This window comes from Salvelinus fontinalis, chromosome 6, assembly GCF_029448725.1.
Source record: "Salvelinus fontinalis isolate EN_2023a chromosome 6, ASM2944872v1, whole genome shotgun sequence".
Taxonomy (NCBI): Eukaryota; Metazoa; Chordata; class Actinopteri; order Salmoniformes; family Salmonidae; genus Salvelinus; species Salvelinus fontinalis.
The window spans coordinates 71,456,435-71,468,934 of record NC_074670.1 but is presented as its reverse complement, the minus strand read 5'-3'; the positions used below and the strand labels follow the sequence as shown (position 1 = coordinate 71,468,934).

Below are 12,500 nucleotides of genomic sequence, written 5' to 3'. Positions count from 1 at the left end.
GGTCCAGAAGGCTGTGTGATGTCTCTCCTACAGTATGTCTCTGGTTCTGAGGTCCAGAAGGCTGTGTGATGTCTCTCCTACAGTATGCCTCTGGTTCTGAGGTCCAGAAGGCTGTGTGATGTCTCCCCTACAGTATGTCTCTGGTTCTGAGGTCCAGAAGGCTGTGTGATGTCTCTCCTACAGTATGTCTCTGGTTCTGAGGTCCAGAAGGCTGTGTGATGTCTCTCCTACAGTATGTCTCTGGTTCTGAGGTCCAGAAGGCTGTGTGATGTCTCTCCTACAGTATGCCTCTGGTTCTGAGGTCCAGAAGGATGTGTGATGTCTCTCCTACAGTATGTCTCTGGTTCTGAGGTCCAGAAGGCTGTGTGATGTCTTTCCTACAGTATGTCTCTGGTTCTGAGGTCCAGAAGGCTGTGTGATGTCTCTCCTACAGTATGTCTCTGGTTCTGAGGTCCAGAAGGCTGCGTGATGTCTCTCCTACAGTATGTCTCTGGTTCTGAGGTCCAGAAGGCTGCGTGATGTCTCTCCTACAGTATGTCTCTGGTTCTGAGGTCCAGAAGGCTGTGTGATGTCTCTCCTACAGTATGTCTCTGGTTCTGAGGTCCAGAAGGCTGCGTGATGTCTCTCCTACAGTATGTCTATTGTTCTGAGGTCCAGAAGGGGAAAAGGGACATGTCTATCTGACAACTGACAGAAAAGTGAAAGGAAAAGAGAAGGGAACAGATCTTGGCATACAGAAAATAATGGTGACATGCTGAAATAAATAAGGCTATGTCTTTGCCACACAGGGAATCTGAACGTTTTCTGATATATTCTGCTGCGTCTAAGTGTATTCTCTGCAAGGTTACTGTAGTACAATCTATGAGGAGGCAATACCTATCTACAGGGGTCAGGGCTCAAGACAGGATGACCTCTGATGGGCTGATTCATTTTTAATGAGTTCAGAGGACTGATCAGGGATAGGGTGGCTGGATCACATGGGGCCAGGGAACAGGGTGCATTACGCAAGTGGTGACAGGGGACTGGGGACAGGGGCATTCGGGACACAGCCTATAGTGGACTGACTCATTGATACAGTGAGGTTGTAGGGTGTCTGAATGAACTATTGATCTAAGGATGTTGGGGCACAGGAGCTAGTGGCTGGACTGACCCATGTATTAGTTATAGGGGTGAGTGGATTATACTATTGATTTGGTAGAAGAGGGGGGGTGGAGTTGTCTAGACTCAATAGTGTCTCCAGTAGCAGGGGAAGGGGTTGGGGGGTCTGCTGCCTAGTGGCTCATAGAATTATGTAACAGCGGCATCATATCTGCCTCCCAAATGACACCCTTTCTCCTACATAGTGCACTACTTTATATGGAATAAGGTGCATTTTGGACGCACACAGTATGTCACCAGTGTCTCAGAGGTCTGGAGTGGCTAGTGTCCTTCTCTCTCTCCTCGGGCTCAGAGGTCTGGAGTGGCTAATGTCCTTCTCTCTCTTCAAGGGCTCAGAGGTCTGGAGTGGCTAGTGTTTTTCTCTCTCTTCAAGGGCTCAGAGGTCTGGAGTGGCTAGTGTCCTTCTTTCTCTCCAAGGGCTCAGAGGTCTGGAGTGGCTAGTGTCCTTCTCTCTCTCCTCGGGCTCAGAGGTCTGGAGTGGCTAGTGTCCTTCTCTCTCCAAGGGCTCAGAGGTCTGGAGTGGCTAGTGTCCTTCTCTCTCTCCAATGGCTCAGAGGTCTGGAGTGGCTTGTGTCCTTCTCTCTCTCCTCAGGCTCAGAGGTCTGGAGTGGCTAGTGTCCTTCTCTCTCTCCAAGGGCTCAGAGGTCTGAAGTGGCTAGTGTCCTTCTCTCTCTCCAAGGGCTCAGAGGTCTGGAGTGGCTAGTGTCCTTCTCTCTCTCCAAGGGCTCAGAGGTCTGGAGTGGCTAGTGTTTTTCTCTCTCTTCAAGGGCTCAGAGGTCTGGAGTGGCTAGTGTCCTTCTTTCTCTCCAAGGGCTCAGAGGTCTGGAGTGGCTAGTGTCCTTCTCTCTCTCCTCGGGCTCAGAGGTCTGGAGTGGCTAGTGTCCTTCTCTCTCCAAGGGCTCAGAGGTCTGGAGTGGCTAGTGTCCTTCTCTCTCTCCAATGGCTCAGAGGTCTGGAGTGGCTTGTGTCCTTCTCTCTCTCCTCAGGCTCAGAGGTCTGGAGTGGCTAGTGTCCTTCTCTCTCTCCAAGGGCTCAGAGGTCTGAAGTGGCTAGTGTCCTTCTCTCTCTCCAAGGGCTCAGAGGTCTGGAGTGGCTAGTGTCCTTCTCTCTCTCCAAGGGCTCAGAGGTCTGGAGTGGCTAGTGTCCTTCTTTCTCTCCAAGGGCTCAGAGGTCTGGAGTGGCTAGTGTCCTTCTCTCTCTCCAAGGGCTCAGAGGTCTGGAGTGGCTAGTGTCCTTCTTTCTCTCCAAGGGCTCAGAGGTCTGGAGTGGCTAGTGTTCTTCTCTCCCCAAAGGCTCAGAGGTCTGGAGTGGCTAGTGTCCTTCTTTCTCTCCAAGGGCTCAGAGGTCTGGAGTGGCTAGTGTCCTTCTCTCCCCAAAGGCTCAGAGGTCTGGGGTGGCTAGTGTCCTTCTCTATCTCCTCAGGCTCAGAGGTCTGGAGTGGCTAGTGTCCTCTACCTCCTAGGACTCAGAGGTCTGGAGTGGCTAGTGTCCTTCTTTCTCTCCAAGGGCTCAGAGGTCTGGAGTGGCTAGTGTCCTTCTCTCCCCAAGGGCTCTGAGGTCTGGAGTGGCTAGTGTCCTTCTTTCTCCCCAAGGGCTCAGAGGTCTGGAGTGGCTAGTGTCCTTCTCTCCCCAAGGGCTCAGAGGTCTGGACTGGCTAGTGTCCTTTTCTCTCTCCAAGGACTCAGAGGTCTGGAGTGGCTAGTGTCCTTCTCTCTCCAAGGGCTTTGGATTGTAGCCAAGACTGAGGAGCACCATTTGGGCTACGAAACTAAATCAATTCGGTGTCAATATGCAAGTTGAAGAGACGTACTGAGAGAGAAAGAGAGATCGTTTTTTGTTTACTGCGCTGTCTGTGCTACCTGATCAATATGTAGCTATGCAGCTCAGAGGGTTTGGGGGAGATTTGGGACCAAAGCTAAAACGGCTACATAATAGCCATCTCATCAGGCACATCAGGAGATTAGCCAGCTATCTGGATCAAACCGTTTTAAATGAGCAATTATTAAGTGACAAAATAAAAAGGACTCGCTGAATTTAGGGGTTGGAGTTGGAGACGCTAATTGAGATTTATCCACCCGTTCTTTCTCCCTCTCCACTTGTTCATCTGTTCTTTTTCAACCCCGTTTGACTCTCTCTAGATCACAAAGCCAGTCTATTAGTGGTAGTATTGAGTGGGACAGAGAGGGGCTGAATAGGAATATTGACATCTTAGCTGGATGGGTTTTCTGCTAAATAGTGTGGTGAGAGACTTCTGATATCCATACATTGACTGGAGCTGGGCCTGGGTAGGGTTGACTGGAGCTGGGGCTTGGGTAGGTAGGGTTGACTGGAGCTGGGGCTTGGGTAGTGTTGACTGGAGCTGGGCTTGGGTAGGTAAGGTTGACTGGAGCTGGGGCTTGTGTAGGTAGGGTTGACTGGAGCTGGGGCTTGGGTAGGTAGGGTTGACTGGAGCTGGGGCTTGGGTAGTGTTGACTGGAGCTGGGCTTGGGTAGGTAGGCTTGACTGGAGCTGGAGCTGGGCCTGGGTAGGGTTGACTGGAGCTGGGGCTTGGGTAGTGTTGACTGGAGCTGGGCTTGGGTAGGTAGGGTTGACTGGAGCTGGGGCTTGGGTAGTGTTGACTGGAGCTGGGCTTGGGTAGGTAGGGTTGACTGGAGCTGGAGCTGGGCCTGGGTAGGGTTGACTGGAGCTGGGGCTTGGGTAGTGTTGACTGGAGCTGGGCTTGGGTAGGTAGGGTTGACTGGAGCTGGGGCTTGGGTAGTGTTGACTGGAGCTGGGCTTGGGTAGTGTTGACTGGAGCTGGGCTTGGGTAGGTAAGGTTGACTGGGGCTGGGCTTGGGTAGGTAAGGTTGACTGGGGCTGGGCTTGGGTAGTGTTGACTGGAGCTGGGCTTGGGTAGGGTTGACTGGAGCTGGGGCTTGGGTAGGTAAGGTTGACTGGAGCTGGGGCTTGGGTAGGTAAGGTTGACTGGGGCTGGGCTTGGGTAGTGTTGACTGGAGCTGGGCTTGGGTAGGGTTGACTGGGGCTGGGGCCTGGGTAGGGTTGACTGGGGCTGGGGCCTGGGTAGCTTTGACTGTAGCTGGGCCTGGGTAGCTTTGACTGGAGTTGGGCCTGGGTAGCTTTGACTGGAGTTGGGCCTGGGTAGCTTTGACTGGAGTTGGGCCTGGGTAGGGTTGACTGGAGCTGGGCCTGGGTAGCTTTGACTGGAGCTGGGCCTGGGTAGCTTTGACTGGAGCTGGGCCTGGGTAGCTTTGACTGGAGCTGGGCCTGGGTAGGGTTGACTGGAGCTGGGCCTGGGTAGCTTTGACTGGAGCTGGGCCTGGGTAGCTTTGACTGGAGGTGGGCCTGGGTAGGGTTGACTGGAGCTGGGCCTGGGTAGCTTTGACTGGAGCTGGGCCTGGGTAGCTTTGACTGGAGCTGGGCCTGGGTAGCTTTGACTGGAGCTGGGCCTGGGTGGGTTGACTGGAGCTGGGCCAGGGTAGCTTTGACTGGAGCTGGGCCTGGGTAGGGTTGACTGGAACTGGGCCTGGGTAGGGTTGACTGGAACTGGGCCTGGGTAGGGTTGACTGGAGCTGGGCCTGGGTAGGGTTGACTGGAGGTGGGCCTGGGTAGCTTTGACTGGAGTTGGGCCTGGGTAGCTTTGACTGGAGCTGGGCCTGGGTAGGGTTGACTGGAACTGGGCCTGGGTAGCTTTGACTGGAGCTGGGCCTGGGTAGCTTTGACTGGAGCTGGGCCTGGGTAGCTTTGACTGGAGCTGGGCCTGGGTAGGGTTAACTGGAGCTGGGCCTGGGTAGGGTTGACTGGAACTGGGCCTGGGTAGCTTTGACTGGAGCTGGGCCTGGGTAGGGTTGACTGGAGCTGGGCCTGGGTAGGGTTGACTGGAACTGGGCCTGGGTAGCTTTGACTGGAGCTGGGCCTGGGTAGCTTTGACTGGAACTGGGCCTGGGTAGCTTTGACTGGAGCTGGGCCTGGGTAGGGTTGACTTAAACTGGGCCTGGGTAGGGTTGACTGGAGCTGGGCCTGGGTAGGGTTGACTGGAGCTGGGCCTGGGTAGCTTTGACTGGAGCTGGGCCTGGGTAGCTTTGACTGGAGCTGGGCCTGGGTAGGGTTGACTGGAACTGGGCCTGGGTAGGGTTGACTGGAGCTGGGCCTGGGTAGGGTTGACTGGAACTGGGCCTGGGTAGCTTTGACTGGAGTTGGGCCTGGGTAGCTTTGACTGGAGCTGGGCCTGGGTAGGGTTGACTGGAACTGGGCCTGGGTAGCTTTGACTGGAGCTGGGCCTGGGTAGCTTTGACTGGAGCTGGGCCTGGGTAGCTTTGACTGGAGCTGGGCCTGGGTAGGGTTAACTGGATCTGGGCCTGGGTAGGGTTGACTGGAGCTGGGCCTGGGTAGGGTTGACTGGAACTGGGCCTGGGTAGCTTTGACTGGAGGTGGGCCTGGGTAGCTTTGACTGGAGCTGGGCCTGGGTAGGGTTGACTGGAACTGGGCCTGGGTAGCTTTGACTGGAGCTGGGCCTGGGTAGCTTTGACTGGAGCTGGGCCTGGGTAGCTTTGACTGGAGCTGGGCCTGGGTAGGGTTAACTGGAGCTGGGCCTGGGTAGGGTTGACTGGAACTGGGCCTGGGTAGCTTTGACTGGAGCTGGGCCTGGGTAGGGTTGACTGGAGCTGGGCCTGGGTAGGGTTTACTGGAACTGGGCCTGGGTAGCTTTGACTGGAGCTGGGCCTGGGTAGCTTTGACTGGAACTGGGCCTGGGTAGCTTTGACTGGAGCTGGGCCTGGGTAGGGTTGACTGAAACTGGGCCTGGTTAGGGTTGACTGGAGCTGGGCCTGGGTAGGGTTAACTGGAACTGGGCCTGGGTAGGGGTGACTGGAACTGGGCCTGGGTAGGGGTGACTGGAACTGGGCCTGGGTAGGGTTGACTGGAACTGGGCCTGGGTAGGGTTGACTGGAGCTGGGCCTGGGTAGGGTTGACTGGAGCTGGGCCTGGGTAGGGTTGACTGGAACTGGGCCTGGGTAGGGTTGACTGGAGCTGGGGCTTGGGTAGGGGTGACTGGAACTGGGTCCTAAGTAGAGTAGGCAAAGGGAGCGAATTAATTTTTTAATTATGTCAATATATAGTATATTTGTTGTAAATGTCAATATACAGTATATTTGTTGTAAATGTCAATATACAGTATATTTGTTGTAAATGTCAATATACAGTATATTTGTTGTAAATGTCAATATATAGTATATTTGTTGTAAATGTCAATATACAGAATGTTTGTTGTAAATGTCAATATACAGTATATTTGTTGTAAATGTCAATATACAGAATGTTTGTTGTAAATGTCAATATACAGTATATTTGTTGTAAATGTCAATATACAGAATGTTTGTTGTAAATGTCAATATACAGTATATTTGTTGTAAATGTCAATATACAGTATATTTGTTGTAAATGTCAATATACAGTGTATTTGTTGTAAATTTCAATATACAGTATATTTGTTGTAAATGTCAACATACAGTATATTTGTTGTAAATGTCAATATATGTATGTTTGTTGTAAATGTTTTGAAGCAGGACTGGTGGTGAAAAATGTCAACTGTTAATTAGGCTATTTATGGAGATTACTGTCAGACAGAGTTTCTGTAATCACTGGATATAAAGGGATTTCCTCATCATCAGACTTCAGAGTCAGAATTCTTTAGAGTGGTTTAGGATTTTGTGGTTGTGTGGTCTTGTTCTTCTATCCTCGTGGGGACCTGAAATCCCAAACAGTCCACACAAGGATAGTAAAAAAAAACAAGAGGACAAAGGCTATTTTAAGCTTAGGGGTTAGGTTTACAATTAGCTTTAGGGTTAGAATTAGGGTTCAGGTTTAGGGTTACGTTAGGGTTACCATACCATAGATATGTGTGGAGAGGGAATGAATATGAGATTGTTGACAAGTAGACAGGGAATGAACATGAGATTGTTGACAAGTAGACAGGGAATGAATATGAGATTGTTGACAAGTAGACAGGGAATGAATATCAGATTGTTGACAATTAGACAGGGAATGAATATCAGATTGTTGACAAGTAGACAGGGAATGAATATCAGATTGTTGACAAGTAGACAGGGAATGAAAATCAGATTGTTGACAAGTAGACAGGGAATGAAAATCAGATTGTTGACAAGTAGACATGGAATGAATATCAGATTGTTGACAAGTAGACAGGGAATGAATATGAGATTGTTGACAAGTAGACAGGGAATGAATATGAGATTGTTGACAAGTAGACAGGGAATGAATATGAGATTGTTGACAAGTAGACAGGGAATTAATATGAGATTGTTGACAAGTAGACAGGGAATGAATATGAGATTGTTGACAAGTAGACAGGGAATGAATATCAGATTGTTGACAAGTAGACAGGGAATGAATATCAGATTGTTGACAAGTAGACAGGGAATGAACATGAGATTGTTGACAAGTAGGCAGGGAATGAATGTGAGATTGTTGACAAGTAGGCAGGGAATGAATATGAGATTGTTGACAAGTAGACAGGGAATGAATATCAGATTGTTGACAAGTAGGCAGGGAATGAATATGAGATTGTTGACAAGTAGACAGGGAATGAATATCAGATTGTTGACAAGTAGACAGGGAATGAATATCAGATTGTTGACAAGTAGACAGGGTATGAATATCAGATTGTTGACAAATAGACAGGGAATGAATATTAGATTGTTGACAAGTAGACAGGGAATGAATATGAGATTGTTGACAAGTAGACAGGGAATGAAAATCAGATTGTTGACAAGTAGACAGAGAATGAATATCAGATTGTTGACAAGTAGACAGGGAATGAATATCAGATTGTTGACAAGTAGACAGGGAATGAATATGAGATTGTTGACAAGTAGACAGGGAATGAATATCAGATTGTTGATAACTGGAGACAAAATGAATATCAGACTGTTGACAAGTAGACAGGGAAATCGTCTCTCTCTCTGTTACCCAACCCCCCTCCCTCCTCTTTCCCCTCTGCCTGTCTCACCTCCTTTTCAGAGTCGTGCCACACCAAGCGGTGCTCCGATCGATGAGACAGCATGCCACATGGATCACTGTGGATTAGAACGCAGCCAGGACCAACACCACCTGGGCACACACACACTCACAGACACAGTGTCAGTGAGGAAACTGGCTGAAGCTTGGTCAGGGACGGGCCGCTAAGATGTACGGACGCTCTTTGGTGTGTGTGTGTGTGACTCCCTAGGTGGGCCGTCCTCCTCCGAGACTGTCTCCCTGTGTGGTGGATGAGTCAGGATCAGCAACAGCCACTCATACCACCTGGCATGCCACACACAAACACAGACATGCACACACCAGGCTGGCAGGCACGCACGCACACACACACTGGTACTCTGTGGCTCATTTGGTCGAGCATAGCGCTTGCAACACCAGGTTAGTGGTTCGATTCCCTCTGAGGCCACCCATACGAAAAATGGATGCATGCATGACTGTAAGTCACTTTGGATAAAAGTGTCTGCTAAATGTCATTCATAATTATATATATTACACACACAAACACACACTCACACTCCTTGGTAGGCCTGGCAGTGGGTATCCCACAGTTCCTAGCGGGGGGCACAGATTATCCCTGATGCTCACACACGGGCACAAAATGTTAATCCAGCCCAGTCTACAGCTGATGTAGAGTTAAATCTTGATTGCCTATAATATCTGGTTCCCTCTCCCATCACCCCCAGTCTACAGCTGCTGTAGAGTTAAATCTGGATCCCCTATAATATCTGGTTCCCTCTCCCATCACCCCCAGTCTACAGCTGCTGTAGAGTTAAATCTGGATCCCCTATAATATCTGGTTCCCTCTCCCATCACCCCCAGTCTACAGCTGCTGTAAGGTTAAATTTGGATCCCCTATAATATCTGGTTCCCTATCCCATCACCCCCAGTCTACAGCTGCTGTAGAGTTAAATCTGGATCCCCTATAATATCTGGTTCCCTCTCCCATCACCCCCAGTCTACAGCTGCTGTAAGGTTAAATCTGGATCCCCTATAATATCTGGTTCCCTCTCCCATCACCCCCAGTCTACAGCTGCTGTAAGGTTAAATCTGGATCCCCTATAATATCTGGTTCCCTCTCCCATCACCCCCAGTCTACAGCTGCTGTAAGGTTAAATCTGGATCCCCTATAATATCTGGTTCCCTATCCCATCACCCCCATTCTACAGCTGCTGTAAGGTTAAATCTGTATCCCCTATAATATCTGGTTCCCTCTCCCATCACCCCCAGTCTACAGCTGCTGTAAGGTTAAATCTGGATCCCCTATAATATCTGGTTCCCTCTCCCATCACCCCCAGTCTACAGCTGCTGTAGAGTTAAATCTGGATCCCCTATAATATCTGGTTCCCTCTCCCATCACCCCCAGTCTACAGCTGCTGTAGAGTTAAATCTGGATCCCCTATAATATCTGGTTCCCTCTCCCATCACCCCCAGTCTACAGCTGCTGTAAGGTTATATCTGGATCCCCTATAATATCTGGTTCCCTCTCCCATCACCCCCATTCTACAGCTGCTGTAGAGTTAAATCTGGATCCCCTATAATATCTGGTTCCCTCTCCCATCACCCCCAGTCTACAGCTGCTGTAGAGTTAAATCTGGATCCCCTATAATATCTGGTTCCCTCTCCCATCACCCCCAGTCTACAGCTGCTGTAGAGTTAAATCTGGATCCCCTATAATATCTGGTTCCCTCTCCCATCACCCCCAGTCTACAGCACACACACACACACCTCAGTAAAGTGATAGTGTCAGGAAACACACTACATCTACTCTGACCCCTCTCACCTTCACTTTTCCTGGAGGATATTTCAGAAGGTGATAGTAAGGAAAGTTCTTTCTGTTATCTACCTCTCTCTCTCTCTCTCTCTCTCTCTCTCTCTCTCTCTCTCTCTCTCTCTCTCTCTCTCTCTCTCTCTCTCTCTCTCTCTCTCTCTCTCTCTCTCTCTCTCTCTCTCTCTCTCTCTCCCTCCCTCCCTCCCTCCCTCCCTCCCTCCCTCCCTCCCTCCATCTCTATAAGCATACTCACAAATGCAGGCATGCATGAAAACAGCCTCACAATAAAACATGATACTATTGGTGACTACTCCCATTGCAGACTGACGTCAGTGTTTACGTCATTTCAATAACAGTCTATTTAGGCCACAGGTGTCAAACTCGTTCCACGTGGGGCTGAGTGCCTGCAGGTTTTCACTCCTCCCTTGTACTTGACTGATTAATTAAGGTCACTAATTAGGAAGGAACTCCCCTCACCTGGTTGTCTAGGTCTTAATTGAAATGAATAACCAAAAATCTGCCGACACTAGGCCCTCCATGGAATGAGTTGGACCCCACTGATATAGACGTGTTCATGGACAACACAACAGTGTCTTTCACCAAACACCAAAGACCACCAAATCACTCAATCTGCCCACCCCCTGAACGACAAGAGTTAAAGAGACCTAAAGACACGGACACTCACAGACGCGCTCACAGACACACAGACGCTCACCGACACACTCACAGACACCCACAGACACACTCACAGGCACACTCGCGGGCACACTCACAGACACCCACAGACACACTCACAGGCACACTCACAGACACACTCACAGACACTCACCGACACACTCGCGGGCACACTCACAGACACCCACAGACACACTCACAGGCACACTCACAGACACACTCACAGGCACACTCACAGACACTCGCAGGCACACTCACCGGCACACTCGCAGGCACACTCACAGACACTCACAGACACTCACAGACACTCACAGACACACTCACAGACACACTCACAGACACTCCCAGACTAATAAGCTTTACTCAAGGACAAACCCCAAACAAGCTGCAACACGTTATCTGGATAAAGGAGAGTAAACATTCACATGGAGAGAGAAGACCACTCTGTAGTAGACACACACGCCCGCACAGTGAGACTTACTGATGATACGGTCACTGTATGGGTCTTCATCCTCATCATCCTCCAGGTATGCTGGGAGAGGGGGAGCGAAGGAAGGAAAGAACAGAACAAACAGAACAGGAAAACTATAAGATAAGCATGCAGCAACATGACAGTCAGAAAGACGGGAAGACAGAAACAAACACATGTATGCTGTACAAGCACACACACACACACACACACATACACACACACACACACACACACACACACACATACACACACACATACACACATACACACATGCACACACACATATACACACACATACACACATACACACACACATACACACATACACACACATACACACATACACACATACACACATACACACACACATACACACATACACACAATACACACACATGTGCCTCAGTATGTTCCTCAGTATGTGCCTCAGTATGTTCCTCAGTATGTGCCTCAGTATGTTCTTCAGTATGTTCTTCAGTATGTGCCTCAGTATGTTCCTCAGTATGTTCCTCAGTATGTGCCTCAGTATGTTCTTCAGTATGTGCCTCAGTATGTTCCTCAGTATGTGCCTCAGTATGTTCCTCAGTATGTTCCTCAGTATGTTCTTCAGTATGTGCTTCAGTATGTGCTTCAGTATGTCCTTCAGTATGTGCTTCAGTATGTGCCTCAGTATGTGTGTGTAGGTGTGTGTATTTAAGTCTATGTCGTTACAGGCCTCTCAGTACCTCTCTGTGGCTCCCGAGTGGCGCAGCAGTTTAAGTCTAAGGCACTGCATCTCAGTGCTAGAGGTGTCACAACAGTCCCTGGTTCGATCCCGGGCTGTATCACAACCGTCCGTGATCGGGAGTCCACAATAAGGCGGCGCACATTTGGCCCAGCGCTGTCCGGGTTAGCGGAGGGTTTTGCCGGGGTAGGTCATCATTGAAAAATAAGAATTTGTTCTTAACTGACATGCCTAGTTAAATAAAGGTAAACAACTAAAGACAAAATACCTCTTTAGGACCTGTTATAACACTATATAGCACCTCTCACCCTGGCCTGCCTGCATCACAGTCTGTTATAACACTATATAGCACCTCTCACCCTGGCCTGCCTGCATCACAGTCTGTTATAACACTATATAGCACCTCTCACCCTGGCCTGCCTGCATCACAGTCTGTTATAACACTATATAGCACCTCTCACCCTTGCCTGCCTGCATCACAGTCTGTTATAACACTATATAGCACCTCTCACCCTGGCCTGCCTGCATCACAGTCTGTTATAACACTATATAGCACCTCTCACCCTGGCCTGCCTGCATCACAGTCTGTTATAACACTTTATAGCACTTCTCACCCTGGCCTGCCTGCATCACAGTCTGTTATAACACTA

General features: G+C 49.7%; 2 protein-coding genes across 2 annotated transcripts in view; both read right to left on the bottom strand.

Annotated features, from left to right (window-relative positions):
* LOC129858660 (uncharacterized) overlaps positions 1 to 8,236 on the bottom strand; it is a 10,308-nt gene extending 2,072 nt beyond the window's left edge. Inside the window, exons 1-3 of the mRNA XM_055927959.1 lie at positions 8,183 to 8,236; positions 5,997 to 6,217; positions 1 to 4,426 (exon numbers count right to left, since the gene is read on the bottom strand). The exon at positions 1 to 4,426 is cut by the window's left edge and continues 2,072 nt beyond it. Of these exons, the coding sequence (XP_055783934.1) occupies positions 3,367 to 4,426; positions 5,997 to 6,217; positions 8,183 to 8,236 (1,335 nt within the window). The 3' untranslated portion in view covers positions 1 to 3,366. The remainder of the gene's footprint in view (positions 4,427 to 5,996; positions 6,218 to 8,182) is intronic.
* A 1,978-nt stretch (positions 8,237 to 10,214) lies between these two features.
* Positions 10,215 to 12,500, bottom strand: part of LOC129858405 (teneurin-2-like) — a 187,910-nt gene continuing 185,624 nt past the window's right edge. Inside the window, exon 4 of the mRNA XM_055927606.1 lies at positions 10,215 to 11,186. Coding sequence (XP_055783581.1) covers positions 11,050 to 11,186 — 137 coding nt within the window. The 3' untranslated portion in view covers positions 10,215 to 11,049. The remainder of the gene's footprint in view (positions 11,187 to 12,500) is intronic.